Source organism: Dioscorea cayenensis, unplaced genomic scaffold (genome assembly GCF_009730915.1).
Source record: "Dioscorea cayenensis subsp. rotundata cultivar TDr96_F1 unplaced genomic scaffold, TDr96_F1_v2_PseudoChromosome.rev07_lg8_w22 25.fasta BLBR01001796.1, whole genome shotgun sequence".
Classification (NCBI taxonomy): Eukaryota; Viridiplantae; Streptophyta; class Magnoliopsida; order Dioscoreales; family Dioscoreaceae; genus Dioscorea; species Dioscorea cayenensis.
Genome location: NW_024088187.1, coordinates 26,743 through 47,630, shown reverse-complemented (window position 1 = coordinate 47,630; position 20,888 = coordinate 26,743). Strand labels below are relative to the sequence as shown.

At 34.5% G+C, this 20,888-nt stretch overlaps 1 protein-coding gene and 1 pseudogene across 1 annotated transcript; both read left to right on the top strand.

Annotated features, from left to right (window-relative positions):
• The first annotated feature begins 12,424 nt into the window (after positions 1–12,424).
• On the top strand, positions 12,425–13,426 carry LOC120257007 (aspartyl protease family protein At5g10770-like). Its single transcript, XM_039264643.1, has one exon. The coding sequence runs from the start codon at positions 12,425–12,427 to the stop codon at positions 13,424–13,426; it is 1,002 nt and encodes a 333-aa protein (XP_039120577.1).
• A 1,956-nt stretch (positions 13,427–15,382) lies between these two features.
• Positions 15,383–20,223, top strand: LOC120257003 (annotated as a pseudogene).
• The last annotated feature ends 665 nt before the right edge of the window (positions 20,224–20,888 follow it).

Sequence of the window (20,888 nt, the reverse complement as noted above, 5' to 3'; positions counted from 1 at the left end):
AACTGCTTTAACAAATTACATTTCCGCTTAACAATGTCTTTCGTTAATGTCGCAGGCTTGTGATTATGGCGGTCGATCTAGTTAATGGGCGATGCTACTCGACAGCCCCGTGAGTGGAGACCGTGGGTCGAATTGAAAGTTCACATGATCCCTCGACATCTGGGAGATCATCCGAAGGACACCGTTCACGACATTCTTGAGTTGGAAGTCGTATACCAAGAGCGGGCCCTTCTTGACTCTCGTTGCGAGATACGATAACCGCACTAATAAATTCGGGATCGGGGAAAGCATGCCGACTTTCGAGCTCGAAGATGTGGCGATCGTTCTTGGCTCGCGTTGCGATGGGGAGGCGATCGTGTTTTCGAAGAAGAAAAACACGGTCGACTTTCGAAGAGAGGTATTTATCGAAGGCGATCGAGAGACAGCAGACTCCATCAGAGCACTCTTCAAGACTCGTTGGACGAGAGGGAGAAGAGGAGAATTTTTGCCAAACCATCGATGGTGTACCTCCCCAGGTACAATCCTCTTCCCAAATACCTCCCTGCTCGGTTCCTAACTCGGATCGTTGATTATGTCGATGATCTACCGGAATGGGGGCGCTACGCATGGGGCGCAAGCGACGGCACGCAGTGGCTTATGGAGGACATACCACAGCCGCTACCCGAGTCGCAATCTAGATCGCTGGGGAAGAAGACCAACACCGGGTATGTTAAGGGGTTGCACGTGAGCGCTTAACATCCGGTTTTATGAGTGCTTAGGAGCCAGGAAAGAAAGTCCGTTCTGCAGATCCCAAGGATCTGTGCTGCTACGGTGAAAAATACTTACTGGAAGTAAGCGACGATAGAGACGAGTTTGTCATCTCTCGAAGGAAAAGAGGTAATAATTCAAAAATATTTTGTTTAACCGTAGGCGTTAACGTTTAACCATATCATTTACCGCTTTAACTTTATTCATCTATCATTTAACATTATAACTTACCGCTTAACTTTGTTCAACTACTCGCTTTAAACTTTTAGTTTAATGTTTAATTTGTTTGTTCTTTATGTTTAACACAATAGGTTATAACGTTTAAATATACGAAGTTACATGTGTAAATATAGTTTTAATTGTTTAAACTAAATAATTTCGCTAAGATTGTTTGCTTTACACATGCTAGTTTCTTGAGCTGGTTCCGTCGAATCTTCGATGAGAAGTATTTGTTCGGGCGCAACCGTCGATCCGGATGCTATTGCTCCGGAACCGCTTGCTCAAAGGCAAGATGAAAAGGGCAACCTCTTCCTTGCCTTGCTGGGACGCCGTTCTCCGCCTTTCGAGCCAAAACGCATTCGTCGAGGCCGAGAAGCCCTCCCCACCCCCGCCCGACGCGTGGCTTCCCCGACCGCTGTCGGCCCCCGAACGTGGCAGCTCCCCTCGCGGGACTAGGCGAGGATGTCACTGCAACTCTCATGCAGGCTTGCCAGATTTTGATGACCGAGTTCCCTCGGCTTGTCGCTCGGGTGGAGGCATTGGAAGGCCGGTCACAGTCACAATCGACTGCGCCTTCCCTTCAAACAAATGAAGCACCCGGGACGGATACGCCGTCGGAGTTCGACGACGAGGACATCATCGGGGTGACCCTTCGAAGACGGCCTCATTCGAAGAAGCTTGCAAAAAAGAGGAAAACAATAATGCCTCCGTCTCCACGCGTCTGGGACCGACGATGAAATAATAGCAGACGACCATCGGCAGCAGCACCATCGGCGGTCGATGTTGTTAGCGTTGATGACATGCCCATCACGGTGGAGGAGATTGAAGATGGCGCTCGAGTTTGCCAGCGGTGGAAAAGATCGTCGACTCGTTGTTGACGACATCATGCATACTGGTGGAGCCGGCGCTGACGATCACGGCATCAAAGATGGACACAATCCATGAAGAAGAACAACCAGACAACGTTGTGTCTCGCGATTGATCGTCGCTGCTGTGGAATTCACGGTGGAACCAACGGTCGACCGTGCCGCATCGAAGGCGATACAATCCCACAAGAACAAGAAGCATGTAAGGAAGTGTCTCCGTTGATCTGCCGCTGCGTTCCCCATTAAAGGAAGCCAATAAAAAGTAGAAGAACTTGGAAAGTCTTCATTCGAAGAAAAAAATACGTTGCCAATCGGCTACTCAATAAGTACTGAGCGAGGAGTTGATAAGGATCTTCCTCAACCGCCTCTATGGACAAGTAAGTTTGAAGTTTTTATGATATTGTTTAAAACTGCTTTTTTAGTTACCATTTAAGTAGGGAGCGTTAACGTTTAAAATTCTGAGATAACATTTAACTTATAAGTGATACCCTTTAAATATTACCGTTATCGTTTAAACATTCAATATAGAATTTAAAGTTTATACTTTAACGCTTTAATTTTATACTTACAACATTGTTTACATGTCTTTGTTCCGTTCAACCCGACAAAGACTGTCGTGTGGAAGAACGACTGCATCGACCACACGGGCCAATCTATTCGACACGCTCGAGGGGAAGGAGATGGTCAGCGAGCGATGTGATGGGACGCGTCGTGATGTATCTTGCAAAAGACGATGAGCGTAGTGCCATATCGTTATAAGAGGCGCGCCTCCATCACACCGCCACTGGCCTTGTTCATGTCAAAGCAGGGCGACGACGCACATGAATCCACGATGGCTATGATTGGAGATGCCGCGCGCAACTTGCATGAAGTGGACATCGTCATCCTCCCGATAATTATGAGTGGCCACTTCCATGTCGTCGTCCTTGACAATGAAAAACAAGAATACAAGCATTATTCTTCATGCCAAAGCGAAGAATACGATAAAAACGCGCTAGAAATGGTAAGTGCTTTAATAATTTGTGTTTGTGTAATAGTGTTCGGTAAATAATCGGCATTCCAATATGAACTTGTATATCTCGACAGCGGAACCTATTCGACCTCTGTATCGACATGGAGTTGGGCGAGTCGGCGACCACAAAGTACCCGCTTGTTCACGGCTAATCGAAGCCCCACGACGGAAAAAAAGGAAGTGTCGATCGCAGGCGTCTATGTCATGCGGTTTATCGAGCAGTTACTCGCCGGTGAGAAGCTACGGTACCGCGAGATCGACGTCCCTTATCTCGCGATTAAGGTATGTTTTCCGCGATACTTAGGGAGGGAGGGCAGTAGGCATCACGACCCGGAGGGAGTCTTCGCAAGCGGGTTCTTAGTCATTCTTTCTATATTTGTATACACGATTCTTTCTTTAATAATCCGATTCATTGTTTAACATACACTTTCATTGTTTAAGTATATAGTTCATTGTGTAAATATCAATGTAATTGTTTAAACTCCGCTTTTCTATCGTAAAAACGAACCGGAGGAGGAGTGTACGTAAGCGGGGTCATAGTCATCTGTATAGGTGTAATAGTTTCAAATGTAAACCAGCTTTAAATTCAATTCATTTTTCCCGAAAGAACATGACAAATTTTGTCAATGTAAATGTACATGTATCTAAAATTCAATTAAATTCATTCTGCTTCGTTTTGAGGGTTCCGTTCTTGTTGGATGATATTGTGTATATGTTAAAGCAGATACTAATGTAGTTTAAAGCGGAAACATAGAAAGTTAAACGAGAAACGCTTGGGGATCCGAGTGTGTATTAATTACGCTGGGGAACCGTCGCCACGATCACGGTGTATATGTTAAAACGGATTCTAATGTAGTTTAAACGGAAAACATAAAAAAAGTTAAAGCAGAGACTAATATAGTTAAACGGTAATATATAAAAGTTAAACATTAAGTTCCATAGTTACATAATAAATGGAACTATATACACAATACACAATGCCCTACTCGACAACATATTCGATCACACGATCTACGATTGTGACTAGAGGCGTGGCAATGGCTACAACGCACCCTCGCGGACCCCGGACATTCTACGACTCGATCCTCTTTCGCCTAGGGACGCCCGGGTTGCCTTCTCGTCCCTGCGATTTCGTCCGTTCCTCAACAAGTATCTCTACCTTCGAATGCTCACGCCGTTGCATAATATGCGCATCAACTTGGACCTGCATGACGTAGAACACAAACATTAGCACTCGTCCCCTCCCCGTTGTATCTAGTGATAGCACAAAAACTCTCCATAATTTAATCGGAAGAGCTAAAATTGAATACACCAAATGAGAAGAAGAAAAAAGAAGAAGAAGAAGAAGAAGAAGAACAAGAACAAGAAAAAAACAAGATATGAGCCTTCTAAACTTTGTTTGAGAAAAAAAGCAAGCGAGGAGGCATTGAAAAAACTATCGATAAAAGAAAGTTATGATTGGGCGCCATTTTTCCCACCTTTTGCAAGGGCAAAAAAGAAATTTCATATCGTGGACCCACTTCAACTTACCGGCGGGGGGTTAAAAGGAATGTAAAATATAACGGAGGGCTGTCCGGGGTGTGCAAAAGTTGGAGGGGGTTTTTGGGAAGTTTTGAAAATTACGAGGGGTGAACAGTAATTTTCCCTATATATAATCTTAAAAATATTATTTTAATGAGTACAGATTTATAACATATATGAAAAAAAATCAATTTTTTTAAAAAAAGATATATAATCATCTTCCTATTTGATATATATTTTTTTCTTTTTATTTTGTTTATTTTGTTTTTGTGAATTATGGATATTGATATTGATTTATGTTTGAATTGTATTCGGATAAGCATTAAAAGTAGATTAGCATAAGGGATAACAATAAACTATTATCAAATGATACATGATATCCTTTAATTGTTAATATAGTAACCTGGCATCATAGAAAATTTATACAATAAACTACTTTAACATAGAAACATGAACGTAATGTATACACCACTCAAATAACTAATCCAAATCCAGTTTTTATGATGTGCACTTTGTACTCCGGGTGTGGTTTATTTAAATTTTTTTATTGAAATGTATTTATAAAGGCTTAATCTGATTTGTCCAAAAAAATTGTAAGGTCAAGGTATGTAATTGGCTTGAACTTTTTTTTTTACAAGAACAAGTATGTACAGAAATGCACTAGTTACGGTAGCTTGAATAATCTCCTAAAGATAAATTCCCCTGTTATATATGTAATCTTGGAGGGGAAGACGACAGATATTCTTCATATAGAACTTTCACATAGGACTTAGTTTAATGTGAATTAAGAGGCTCAAACCCGAGACCGCCCAATCAATATATGGATGCATGCTTTTCTCCAACATAGTCATGTTCCGGCAAAAGGCATCACAGTATCCGGCGGCGAGGTCTTGGATTTGGAAGCCTCCGGGACACTATATGGTGAGTGAATCATTGAGGAGGATGTGATTAATGATGATGATGATGATGATGATATATGATCATAAGATGATTAAGTGAGAGATTATTTAGTTAAACAAATGGGATTAGTACTTAATTATATGCATGCTTGATCGTCAAGTATGTGCTTAATGTTGTTTTGCATCTTTTAAATAAAAATAAAGTTTTGGGGCATGCTTTGGTTTTGTTTTATATTTGTACTTAATCTCTCTTTTTAATAATACTTTATTTTTAATGCAAGAAATGTTTGCAAAAGCAGAGAAAGAAGATAACATCCTAGTTGACAAAAGCCATCGTCTGGAAGCATAGGTCTACACAGGCTGAAAGGAGGAGTGACCTATTATAGTGCTTGATTTTGATTTGAATCGCTAGTTTAGTTCGAAACCCTTGTACTGATAAAGTTGAGAGAGTGTTTTATCTTTTGGGATGCCTCATTGAGTGAGTGTTGATGATTGTCTGCCGCTGTTGAGAACCAAAAAAGAAGCATATTAGTAATTTTAATCATTATAGTATAAGAAGGTAACGGAAAAAATTGAAATATGTGATTGCTTCGTTCTAGCCAAATATTCTACAAGATAGCTCTTGAACTGAGGTCCCAAAAGATTTGAAATTGATACTAAAGGAAAAGAATTCAAGTGGTCCAAATCTTACAGTGTGCTTATTGACAAAAGTTTACTAAACTTATTTTTTATGGTGTATTTTTATTAACAAAGTTATATTTTATATTTTAAGGACTAAACAAAGAATGATCCAAATTTAGTGAAATAAATGGAATTGGCAATTAATATGTATATATGATTTCAAATCCGTAGAATATCACGAAGAAATTAATTAAAAAAACATACTCCGCAAGGAAGCAAAACTACATAACTGCACTTATGCAGCGATTACTTTGCAGCGGTTATAAAACTGTTACAATAGGTTATTTATTGCAGCGATTTTGTAGCGATTTTATATTATTACAGACAATTTTCCAAGTAAGTATTACATTTGACTCAATCCGTTGCAAAAACCGCTGCATATTAGGATAGATATGCAGCGGTTATGTCACTTATGCAAGGGTTACAAATGTTAAAAATAGCAGCGGTTCATAACCGCTGCATATGAATTGTATTGCAGCGGTTCTTAATAATAACCGCTGCGCATAGGTTATGATATGCAGCGGTTTTTAATAATCGTTACGTATATGTTATGATATGCAGCGGTTTTTTTTAAAATTTATTTAATGTATTTTTGTCATTTTAAATACTTAATTTTAATATATATATATATATATATCAAATAAAGAAATAAATTAAATATTTATAAAAAATTGTAATTTAATCTTTTTTTATAAATAGTTAAAATGAACATTTTTTTTTGTTGATTATGGGTTCATAAGAGTCCAAGTCCAATTCATGCATTAGAGTTCCATGAGTTCCCACTTTTTGCCAATGAAAATCAAATAATTCTGCTAAACCCAATTAAAAAACTAAATATACTAAAATAAATTACAAAGATTAAATCATTCATCAAACTACTCCCTTTCTTACCCTAAGTTCCTAACAGCTCACTTAATTTTAAATCATAAAAATTACCAAAAATAGTTAAAAAAAAAAACTTAAAACCATTATGTAATAACTAATTACTAATGCGCAATTAATAAATATTTAACTTTACACTAAAAAAAAATATAAATCCAAAATACCCTTCTCCTAAAATTGCCAAAATACATCGCACTGGACATACACCTATAAAAGTGGCATTACTTTGGTATTCTCGTAATTAAAGACAAATCCAAGGGCATTTTCCTAACTAGGGTTATCCTCTTAAAATCTCCACTAACAACGCGATAATGATGAATTTTATATTAAAAAAATTATTTATTAATTACATTTAATAAATAATTTATAATAAATATATTAACAAACATAAACCATTAATTCGAAATATAATTTCAATGATAATATGTATATATTATTTTATTAATTAAATTGATGGTTTATTAAATTGTATTTTTTTTTCAGCAATTGTCTCCAGCAATTATTTAGAACTAATCAGTTTTAAAATACTATGCATAATATGAATTAGTTATTTTGTTGAAATTTTAGTTATTTTTGCAAAAAGAGACTTATTTTAAACTAATGAATTAGTTATTTTGTTAAAATTTTAAATAAATTTAAGCCATAAAACTCTCAATTCGCCTCCAAAACTCTAGAGAATCTCCCTTTTCTATTCTCAAGCTTCGCCACCAAAAAAACAAAAGTTTCTTCTCAAAACCTTATTCAGAAATATTAATATATATTACATGCTGCTTAATTTGGCGTAAGAAAGCGATTATAAAGAGCTAGAGAAGATGGGTTGTGAACTTTACGAAATCACTTACGGCCATAAATCCTGTCCAAAAGGTTTTTTGTATGGTGTTACGATCCAGCTTACGATCGTACACGCTCGACCGTATAGCTCTAGCAACTACCTATACGAGCGTATGTTGCTTCTCTTAGTTCCTTTAGATAATCTTCACGGTCTGACTTACGGGCGTAAGACTTACCCGTAAGCCCCTATTTTTGTCTTTATGTTCTTCCCTTTAGGCATAAGTATACCTGTAAAGTTCTCTGGATGAGACTTATGGCCGTATGCATGGTCATAAGATGCCCGTAAGTAGATCTGTATGGCCTGTTTTTCAATGGTTAATGCCATTAAAGCTCCATCTTCCTCATTTTGCCTCTAGAATGTTTCTTTTAGTTTTCTCTCATCTTTAACCACTATACGAAACCGGAAGATACAATATTCACCATGTTTAGCATCAAATTCTATAATAATACTCTAATTTAGGTATATACAAAATGATATTAAATAATAAATAAATGTACACTTGTCAATATTCAAGCTGTTAAACACGAACAATGTTAAATAACCATCCCAAAATTCACTTTTAAGTAGGATTAAAGTCACAAGGCATAACTGGCTCCAGAATTTTGGTTATTTTTTATTTTTTATCTTTAAAATATTAAAATATTTATTTTGACTAGTAAATATATAGATTTGCCAACGGCCTTTGGGTCAATTGACATCAGGTCCCTTGCGTAAGATGTTCGTTTCGGGGAGGACCCGAGATCGAACCTCATAGCCTACTCAAGATGAGGGCATGTGGGTCGGTGTTGAGCTTTGCTCCCTACACGTGCACGTCCCTGGGTTCTGGTGCTTGTCGTCTTTCTCAAAATATATATATATATATATATAATTAATTAATTTCTTCATGATATTCTACGTATTTGAAATCATATATACATATTAACTACTAATTCCATTTATTTCACTAAATATGGGTCATTCTTCCTTTAGTCCTCAAAATATAAAAATATAGCATTCTTTCTACCACTTAAATATATATTTAAGTGGTAGAAAGAATGCTATATTTTTATATTTTGATATATATATATATATATATATATTTAAGTGGTAGAAAGAATGCTATATAATGCTATATTTTTATATTTTGATATATATATATATATATATATTTAAGTGGTAGAAAGAATGCTATATATATATATATATATATATATTTAAGTGGTAGAAAGAATGCTATATTTTTATATTTTGAGGACTAAAGGAAGAATGACCCATATTTAGTGAAATAAATGGAATTAGTAGTTAATATGTATATATGATTTCAAATACGTAGAATATCATGAAGAAATTAATTATAAAAACATACTCTGAAAGAAAGCTATATCTTATTTGGTTTTATATTCATAAGATTAGTATAGGCTGATTTATATATAAATTTTATATTTTCCGACTATATTTCATAAAAGTATATGGTTCCAATCAAATAGGAGACAAACTTAGTTAAATTTAGCAAATGCCAATAGAAACTTAATTCATTAATATTTGAGTGAATTTTTGTTTTTGTTTTGTGTACGAATGCGACAAGCACAGTTAATCAAAGATGTGCACAAAAATCAGAAATTGATCATCGAATTCGTGTACTCTTACCTAATAATTAATACAGGGTTTTGAAATACAAACCAGTATTCACATTTGGGACCTATCACTATTACAAGTATCTGATGGGACTTAAATTCAAAACACTTAAAAATCGTAAACCACACTTTTTGTAGTATAACTAACATTATTGGGCCAGGAACCCTTTGGGTGGTATTAAAATTTTTCATAATTTTAATTTTATGTTCTATGAATTATTGATCAAATAACAGCCTGTGAACCTCATAGCACATACATAAAAAATAATAATAAATAATAAAAATAAAAATCCATGTTACATCCCGAAGCAACCTTTTGAAATAATATGTTACAGTTAATCCTAGAAACATTTTAATTCTCAATGTTAGTAGATAATTAATAAACTATTTCCCTGTTCTTATTTATATGTCAACAAAACTCCAACAAATGAGCAAATCAATTAAAATTAGTTGATAGATTTCAATTAATAAAATATTTATCAATTTTTTAAAATTAACTTATTAAAAAATTCATCATAAAGTCCATTAATTTCTCTCTCCATTTTAATTATTTTTTTCTTTTTTTTCTGAAAATGACTAGTAAATATGTATCATTAATTGATTTATTGGAAATAAAGAACACTTGAATAGGTTACTAGTAATACCGGTGTAGCAACCACTATTAAAAAAGTGAAAATATTTATTAAAAAAATATAAAAGTATAGTTAAACATAATTTAATACTCCATAAATTTTTTAAATAAATAAATATATATATATATATATATATAAAAAAATAAAAGACTTTTAAAAAAAGGACAAATGAAAAGACAAGTGAGAGTAATAAATTAGAATTAAGGATATAAATCAACTTTTCTCCACGATAATTTAGTTATATTTTTCAACTAAAATAAAAATCAAATAAGACAGACTTGATAGTTATTTAAAACAGATTGCAAGCAAACATGACCCGATTGGGTACCAATTGGAATCAAATTAATACTTGAAATGTACCCAGTTGGAATCAAATTAATACTTGAAATGACATATTTTATTTCCCAACTAACCGGAGAGAAATTTTGAGAGGACAAATAATGTTTTATGTCAATATAATTTATATTTTTGTTTATTAAAAATGAGAAGCATGTAGTTTTTTTTGGATAAATTATGATTTATTTTAAAAAAATAAATAAATAAGAAGCCAAGTAAATTTGGAACAAAGATATGTGTGTATATATATTAATGCAAGTTCCATGGTGGAGGATAAGAGATTTATTCATATAAACATTTAAAATTCTAAATTAATTGTCGGTACCTCACCTTAACTAAATTGAATGCCATTTTACCTAATTTAATTTTGGATGAGATTTAAAACCTAATTTAAATTTTAAAAAAATTATAGACAAATCATTAGTAAAATTTAAACTCTTGATTTTTAAGTAAAAAATAAAAATAAAAGACCTGACACCTGATTTTTAAGTAAAAAAGAAAATAAAAGACCTACCACCTTACTGCAAAGATATTTTATTTATTTTTTTAATAAAAATAATTATGTCGATTTCACTATTTTTATTGTGTTTATTACAAATAGACTATATGTATATAAAATAAATTCTAATTTGTATTTTGTTAGGAGAATTTAGTACCGATAAATTAGATAGTTTAATCTCTTTACAATTTTAGTTTTAACAAAAGATTTTTTCCCCCTATCAAACACTATTCCCTTGTTTATTTATTATATCAAAAACAAAAAATAGAAAATGGACACCTATACACAAGTTGACTAGTTGATTAGGGAACCAGCCAAATGCAAGAATGCTGCAAAAGTTATATAAACCACCATTTGAGTATGTTACTACCATTCTAATCTTGCACTATGGCTTCTCACCCCTTCACTATCTTCTTCTTCTATGGCTTTGCCTTCTTTCTAGCTTCTCCTTCATTCATTCACTACTCATATGTTTCCGGAGAAATCTCCGGTGACTTCCAACATATAGTCAAACTCATCTCTTTGTTACCGGGGCCAATCTGTTTGTCAACCGAAGGTAATATTTTTAGCTGATTTTTTTTTTTTTAATGTAAGAACGACATTAATAAACTTTATACTGATCAGATAAAATTCATATTTATAAGATTCTCATAAAAGTTTAACGGCTACCTGTTAGCTATCTTACACCATGACTCTCCTCTTTTCTCATCTTATTGTTGTTGTTGAATTTATTTTCTATTAATCTTTGTATTTTGGTTAGATTCTAAAATTGTTGGCACACGACTGAAGCTTGTCCATCAGCACGGCGCATGCTCACCACTGAAACACACAAAGAAATTAAACCACAAGCAAATCCTCGCACACAGGGACGGAACCAGAACTTGATGGTAGGGGGGCTGAACTGAAGGCTAAAAGGCAAAACAAAAAAAATAAAAAGTAAAAAAATAATCTAACAAAATAATTATTTTAATTGAAGAATAATGTGCTAATATAACCAAAATTTGAATACACACATTAAAAAAATATAAAGTATAATTTAAAATTTTGTTATTACCGATAGCAAATATATGAGATTTTCAATAATTCAACTAATACGAATATATCTCAATTTTATATTTTTTAAAAAATATGGTAAAATTGATCCTTCTCACTACAAACAACCAAACTATTGTTTATGAAATTTTTTTTGTTGTTTCACTGTAGCATATATGGTACATTATAATATATATGTATATATGTTAGGTCTCATTATCAATTCAAACTTTTTTTAAATTACTAAAATTTGTATATAAGATTTATTTTATTAAAATTTTGAAATAATAGTAATTTTTAAATTAAAAAATAAAATGTGAAAAAAATGCACCAAGTGGGATTTGAACTTGGGTGGATCAAAAAATCCCAAACCTTATAAATGAACCCACTAACCACTCAAGCACACCCACATTTCACACTCTTATGTGTCCAAATATTGTATTTTACATAAAATTAAGTATAGAAAAATCAAAAACCACAAAATCTTATATTGTTTAAAAAGTATTTCCTCTAACGCCGAGGGGGTTCAGCCCTAGCCTCCCCAGTTCCACCCTGCTCGCACAAGACCAATATCATGTAAACTTCATCCACAATTATCATCCTCGTGCCTCTGTTACTAGCATTAACTCAATAAAGACCCAAATCTCCCGAGAATGGTAACAAAAATCCCGGCTTACCAAGGCTCCTCTTTCTCAACTCTAAACTACGTTGTGACCATTGGTTTTGGAACTCCAAAACATGACTTAACCGTCTCATTTGACACCGGAAGTGATGTCACCTGGATCCAGTGCCAACCTTGTGCCGGCTATTGTTACCACCAACAAGAGCCGATCTTCGACCCAACTAAATCTTCGACTTACTCTAATGTCTCTTGCTCCGCACCAGCTTGCTCACAGCTACAAGTATCCGGGTGCTCTGATACCACTTGTCTTTATGGTGTTCTTTACGGCGACAATTCTACTATTATAGGTTTTTATGCCAAAGACACTCTCACTCTTTCCTCCTCCGACATTCTCCCCGGCTTCTTCTTTGGTTGCGGAGAGAATAACAAAGGCCTCTTCGGAGAAACCGCCGGTATCCTCGGTCTCGGGCGAGGCCTGACGTCTTTAATCTCTCAATCCAAAACCAAATATAATGGTGTTTTCTCCTATTGCCTCCCTTCCACCACCTCCTCCGCCGGCTACCTCACCTTAAGCGGTAAAGCTCCGGTGAATCTCAAGTATACTCCAATGCTCACTGATTCATCAATGCCTAGCTTCTACTTCCTTGATCTTCAATCCATCAGTGTGGCCGGAACAAAGCTCTCTATTTCTCCGACTGTGTTCTCCAATGCCGGAACTATAATAGACTCTGGCACGGTCATTAGCCGGTTGCCACCTGCAGCATACTCTTCTCTCCGGCAAGCATTCCGGCAAAAGATGGCAAAGTATCCTGCGGCACCGGGGATTGGAATTTTTGACACATGCTATAACTTATCAAGCTATGAGACGGTGGAGATTCCGACGGTGGCATTGGAGTTCAGCCTGCAGATGATCGTGGATTTGGATTTCTTTTGCAATAGTGTACGTTGTGAGTTTGTCTCAAGTTTGCTTGGGTCTCACGGAAATGGTGACGCCAGCGACAAAGGGATCATTGGGAATGTTCAAAGAACGTAAACTTAGTGTGGTTTATGATGTGGGAAACAAAGTTATTGGGTTTGGTCAAGGCGCTTGTAATTGAAGATGTCTAAAATTATATTTTAAGGGTGTTTAATTACTTAAATAAATGGAATTAAGGTTTCATCTTCAAATCATTATCAAGTGATGATCAACTGAAGAAATATTGCCTCTTGTTGTTTATTTTTTATTTATATATTTTTATTTTTATGATGTTCAAGCTAAAAGAAACCGATATATATGTTATTGGGTATGTGATTACTATATAATATATAATAATAAAGATTCATAGTATTTGCCATCTCACGCGGTTACTATGAACTTTAAGGTGGATGATACATCTTGAAGATTGTTTAATTTCTAGTGTCACTTTTACTTTGAAGGATGATGTTTGCCTTTGTTTCGGCTTCTCCCCCTCTCATTTTATACTTGTTTGTTCTTGTTTTCTTCTTTATTAATTATTGTTACTTTTTATTTGTTGTTGTAACTAATAAATGTCTTAGCATCCATGAGCCAATTATTATTGAAGCTGCACACTCTCTAATTTGGACCTTAAACTATCTTCAATATTATGTGTTCATTTTTACCAAACCTTGCCAGCTTCTTCATTCGATCTTGATAATGGATTTTTCCATCCTCCGTTCCTCCCAGCACCCTGTTGTTCATCAGTAAAAAGTGAACTCTAATGAGCAAGGTTGCTATCAACATTCATAAGTGTTGGGGTTTGGACGATATTTTGAAACAGTGAAAAACTGCAGAAATTACTGTAGCAATGTTACTGTTTACTGTACCTGTAGCACTGTTACTGTTCACGCGCGGACGGTGTGCGGCCCGCAAACTTGACTGGCAATTCTACGCGGCCCGCGCGGTTCACTGGCAATCCGCTGTGGTTCACAAATAAGCTTGCGCGGCCCGCGTGCAGCCCGCGCACTTCACTGGCGATCGTCACACTTCACTAACAAGTTTGCGCGGCCCACGTGCAGCCCGCATGAACTGGAAACACCTTGAACAAGATCCTTTGAGGCTTCAAAATCTTCCCAAATGTTCTACAAATCTTCAAGGCTTCAACACAAGCTCAAAAACACCATCAAACCCTCAAATCTTGTTATTACGAAATGAACAAACATACAAAGATTCAAGACAACGATTTTTAGCGTGGAAACCCTAGAAATCGAGAGAAAAACCACGGGACTCCTTAGAGCCTCTTAAACATGAATCCACTAGGTCAATAATGAATTACAATAGATCTTCTCTAGCTAACTAGAGGTTTACATGCACAAGGGCAAAGGCATTCATGAGAGAAGAATTCTCATTGACAAACATCATCATCATCATCATCAAGATGGCTAACAAACAACAAGTAAGGGAAAATAGAAGGATCAAACCTAATCAATAGGTAGTGCTTCTTGCAAGGAGTCTTCTCCCGAAGTTTGAGTGAAATCCGGCGAGGATTGGCCTTCCGATCTCCTTGCCCTAGCCCTCTCTTCTTCTTTTTCCCTCTTCTTCTCTTCTATCTCTCTCTACCCCTTCTCCATCAAAAAGGAACCCATCCTCATTCCCAAAGAATGAGAAATAATTTCACCTTGTGAAGTTACCTTCTTGCCCTCCATCTTCTCCACTATTGACCTAGCTTCTTTTTTTTTATTATTATTATTATTAACCATGGGCCAACCTAACAAATGGGCTGGACCCAACAATAAGGCACCTATTTTCTCCTCAAAGTCTCATGAATCTAAGTCCTTAGATATTGAACCCTCCTGTTCTAAAGGTCCGAATCAAATATTACTCCTTCAACTAATCAGTGAATGAATTGAGATCCTAGGCCAATTGCTCCTCTAACTCAGTTGATTCATCAACAATGCATCATTACCTTCCTAATGGTCCTTCCTCGTATAGGTGGTCTTCAATTTTTTTGCCACCCGACATATTTATCAATGGGTCAAGGTTGGTGTGTACATGGACCGGCTTAGATACAAGCTCAGATTCATCTTGGTCTGTCTTTGAATTAGAGGCGGGCACAAGCTAACATTTGACCCAACCCAGCCCATATTGTAGTGAGTCTTGTTACGGGTTAAATTTTTCCAACTTGGTGACCCAACAAGTTTTTAATCCACCTAATCGCCTAACTTGATACACCCGCCAGGTTAAACCCGGTCAACTCGGCTAGTTGGGTTTTTTTAATTTTTAAGATAAAATTTATTAAAAATACAATTTTACCTCTCATGGAGTCAAATTGATCTTAACCTCAATCTAACATGCACAAATAGTAGAGATAGGAAGCCCAGAAGCTGGTGAATTCTACTTCATTTATAACACGATGAGCAAAAAAATAATTACCCCTGACCTTGAGAGTTCGAAAATGAAGCTAAGACCTAAGCAAATCTTAATGGTGACTATTAAGTAAATAAGTAATAATTCTGATGTAAAGTAAAAATATTATGTGAGCTCTGATTGCTCTCAGACCCAAGAGAATGTATAGAGAACTTAATTCGATTAGTAAATGAATTAAGTACAAACCTATCTTTTTTTTTTTAGTTATTTTAAATTGAGTTGTCTCAATTTTTTTGTTTATTAAAAATTATTTTAAATTATTTTATTTTTTTAAATTAATTTTTTTCTAAAAACTCAGTTTAAGGTTTTTTTATTATATTTTTTTAAAATAGCAATACAAAAAGTGTGGGGCGGATGGCAAAAGTAATTGATAGGTGTTTAAAGCGCCCAAGGTTAGCTCCTCACCAATTTATAATCTAATAATAATAAAAATATTAAAACAAATAATAAAACACATTTAGAAAACCCGCCCGATTAAGGCCTTGGAACTGATTTGATTACTTCCCTCTTTTGTAACCAATGGTTCCCATTGGTGCATAATTTTAGAGATAGTTGGATGAATTAAAATTAAGGATATAAATTAAATTATTGACCAAGAATAATTGAGAAACAAACTTCCAAGATAAAGAGAAGTGCAAGCAAACAATTTGGGGGACCAAAACTATGCCATGAAATGACATTTCAATTACCAATTATTGCAAAAAATTGATAGTAAAAACATGACAATCTTTTAAAAAAAAATTGATTTGTGCTTGTTAGTGGCAATCATTTGCTATATAACTAACTTTTATCTAATTTTCTTATCATTTGCAAAAAAAAATTGATAGTATAAACAAAGAATTTTTTTTATTTTATTTATGCTAATTTGTTTTGTCCTAAAGAGACAAATAAACAAACAAAAACATATTGAAAGGAAAAAAAATGCGTGTGTGTATATATATATATTCACGTAAGTTTAGGGGATCAATGATGATTATTTTATCCCTCAATTATTATTATTATTATTATTATTGATAAAAGTGTGAAGAAGCACAAAATCGAACTATCAAATTTTATCTCAATTATTAATAGTTCCATACTTATACACATGAACACACATAATATGTGAATTATTATATTAATAAATTAAATTATGTTATGTTGTTTATTTATTTATTTGATAATATCGAAATTTCACCATTATATAAACTTCTAAAATTTTAGAAATTAGGAAACCTAATCTAAATAATTATAGAAATTATACATTTAAACATTCGAATTATATATATATTATCTTAAAAATGTTGTTTTAATGAGTACAAATTTTATAACATACATGAAAAAAAAATTCTAAATTTGTAAAGGATATAATAATCATCTTCCTTCTTAAAATATATTTGTGTGTGTGTTTTTTTTTAATTATGGATATTGATGTTGATTCTTGTTTGAATAGTATTCAGATAAGCATTAAGAGTAGATTACCATAAGAGACAACAATAAACTATTATCAAATGATACGTGATATCTTTTAATTGTAAATGTAGTAGCATGGCATCATAGAAAATTTATACAATAAACTATTTTACCATAGAAACATGAACATAATGTGAACACCACTCAAATAGTTAATAAATAAATAATTGAAAATAAAAAGTTTATTGAATGCTTAGGGAATCAAAATATAAATAATTTGACTCCTAATGAGTTTTTTAAATGGGAGTAGTTGTCAAGTGGCTATCAAATAACACATGTAAAAAAGTTGTTGAACTTATTTTGGGGATCATCAAACTATTAATGGCTAAGTAGTTTTCCTTTTTTTTTTTTCTTTTTTTTAAGAAAAATAGAGTGGGAACATAGTAAATTTAAAAATTAAAAAACCATTTCAAGACATAATATTTTTATAACTCACAGGACAATGAGTCAATGACAATGAGTAATCATTTTTCTTTTCTAAATATTAAAGATAAATATATAACTCATGTTTTTTTTTCAAATGAGAGAGTGAAAGCCCAACTTTAATTGTGATTTATTTATATTTATTAAAAATATATATTAGACGAATATTACCAAACCAAATAAATAAGCATACTAAAATACCCACGAGAAAAGAAAGTGGTTACAAATATAGTACAAAATATACTACAAATCATATACAGAATAGATATACAAGGAGTTCAAGTGCATGGTTAAAAACAAAACATATAATTCACAAGAGTTGAATACATGCATAATCACAAAAGATAATTAATTAACTCCACTTAAAAAGAAAAGTAAGTGGACAAACAAAATAAAGTTTCCATGAAATAATTAGTCAAAAGATCACCCATTGATAGTTTCTTTGTCAAATTAAAGAGTGGAGTATTCGATTATTTCATCCCACATATATATATATATATATATACTGCTTAAACCTTAAATATTATTGAGATGAACACATGTTAAACCAAATGAACAGAATGGCTAAGTCAACACACAAGTCCTCTCTCTCTTTTTTCTCTTAGTTGGTGAACATCCCAAGTTCTTCAAAGTCTCTCTGAAGCGTTTAAAATTGGAAACACAACACCACAAGTCAAGCCTGAAATTATGTTCAAGTTTGGTGCCATCCAACTCATCAAAATTCTTCTTGGACTCCATAATGTCTTCCAATGGGACCATTTCCACTCTTACACTCTTCTCTCTATTTCTTATTGCTGTTATTGTCATGATATGTGACCAAACATGTTCACTAAGGAACCTTCCCAAAGACCAATTGTGCTTGCAAGAAAAAATAGCAAATCTATATAAGCAACCATTTGGGTGCACTACTCTTGTTATCTTCTCTGTGTGTGTAATGGCTTCTCATTTCTTTGCCTTCTTGCTTCTATGTTTTTCTTTACTCATTCAATACTCATATGTCGCCGGAATAATCTCCGGCAGACTCGAACATACTATCGCGGTTAGCTCATTATTGCCGGAGACCATTTGTTCAACTACTGAAGGTAAATTTAGTCTTGAAATTAATATACTTTTCATTAAGTTTTTATACTAAATCGAATCCATTACAGACTTCACTGACAACAATCGACTAAAACTCACACATCGACACGGACCGTGTTCACCGATCAAGAACTCAAAAAAGCCCGATCACAAGCAAATCCTAGCACAAGACCAATCCCGAGTCGACTCAATTCAACACCGCCGTCACCACTCATCCACCACCACTACTATCAAAAATCGAACCAAACAAAAATTCATCAATCACCATTAGCCGGAACAAAAAAATCCCGGCTTACACCGGAAAATCTTTCTCGACCGCAAACTTTATAGTCACGGTAGGTTTTGGCACTCCAAAACGCGATCTCTCCCTAATCTTCGACACCGGAAGCGATGTCACATGGATCCAATGCCAACCTTGCATCTCCTCTTGCTATGCTCAACAAGAGCCAATCTTCGAGCCAACTCAATCATCGACTTACTCCAATGTGTCTTGCTCCGAGTCCGCTTGCTCGGAGCTAGACACATCCAGCTGCTCCGGCACAACTTGTCTTTATGCCGTACAATATGGTGACAATTCTTACACCGTCGGTTTTTTCTCTAAAGACACTCTTACTCTTTCTTCCTCCGACATCCTCCCCGGCTTCTTCTTCGGCTGCGGTGAAAAAAATAGAGGCCTATTCGGCAAAGCCGCCGGCCTCCTCGGCCTCGGCCGAGGCTCGACATCATTAATCTCTCAATCCAAAAACCAAATACAATGGAGTTTTTCTCCTACTGCCTCCCTTCCACCTCCTCCTCCGCCGGCTACCTCACCTTCGGCGGCGGAGCTCCGGCGAACATCAAATATACTTCAATGCTTACTGATTCATCTATGCCCACATTCTACTTCCTTAATCTTCTATCCATTAGAGTGGCCGGAATCAAGCTCTCTATTTCTCCGACAGTATTCTCTAATGCTGGAACTTTAATAGACTCCGGCACGGTCATAAGCCGGCTGCCCCCGGCAGCGTACTCGTCTCTCAGGCAAGCGTTCAAGCAAAAAGATGGGCAAGTATCCGACGGCACCGGCACTGTCTCATACTAGATACTTGCTATGACTTCTCAAACTATAGCACGGTGTCGGTGCCGACGGTGGCGCTGGAGTTCGCCGGCGGCGTGGTGGTGGATTTGGATTTTTCTGGGATACTTTATGTGGCAAGTTTGTCTCAAGCTTGCTTGGCCTTCGCCGGAAATAGTGACGCCGGCGATGTCGGAATCTTTGGGAATATTCAGCAGCATAAGCTTAATGTAGTTTATAATGTGGGTAAGCAAGTCATTGGGTTTGGAAAAGGAGGGTGTAATTAGATTATGATTAGATGATTAAGAGGTGGATGTTTGGATTAATAAAGGGGATTAGTGGTTAATGAATAAGGGATTAATTGTGGAGTTATGCTTTTGTTATAATAAGAACTGAGAATTGTTATCTTGGAATATATTTGAAGAATAATATTTGATTTGAAATGATATTTGTGGTATTGAATGGGATTGTAGTGGTTAATTAATAATCATCACAACATTGAGTGAAGGAAAGAAAGCAAATGATCTTTTAATTTATTTATTTATTATTATTTTTTAGCACTTATTTTCGGCCAGAGTAAGAGCAAAGTAATCATATTATACAAATGTATATAATTTAATTTTTATTTTATTTTATTTTGAACAAAATGGATAAGTTCCGATGAATGTTACATGATTTAAAATTTAAATTTATTTTTTCAACAAAATATGAACATTTACAGAAGAAACATAAACTAAAATTTAATTTTAATTTTTTAATAAAAATATAAACATTTTATATTAAGAAACATGACCTAAAATTAAAATTTATTTTTTTAAAACAAAAATACGACCACTTGATGAACACCTTAGATTAGAACATGAACTAAAATTTAAATTTAATTTTTTAAAAAAAAATATGAACATATGACAAACATTAGACATCATAAATGACATGACCGAAAACTTAAACTTACTTTTTTTTAATAAAAACTTCACAAACACATTATATAAAAAGAACATGACCCAAATTCTAAATTTATTTATTTCCATAAATATATAAACACTCCATGATCACCTTATTTTTTCAATAAAAATAAGAACACTTTATATAAAAACCATTGGCATACCTTAAAACTTAGAC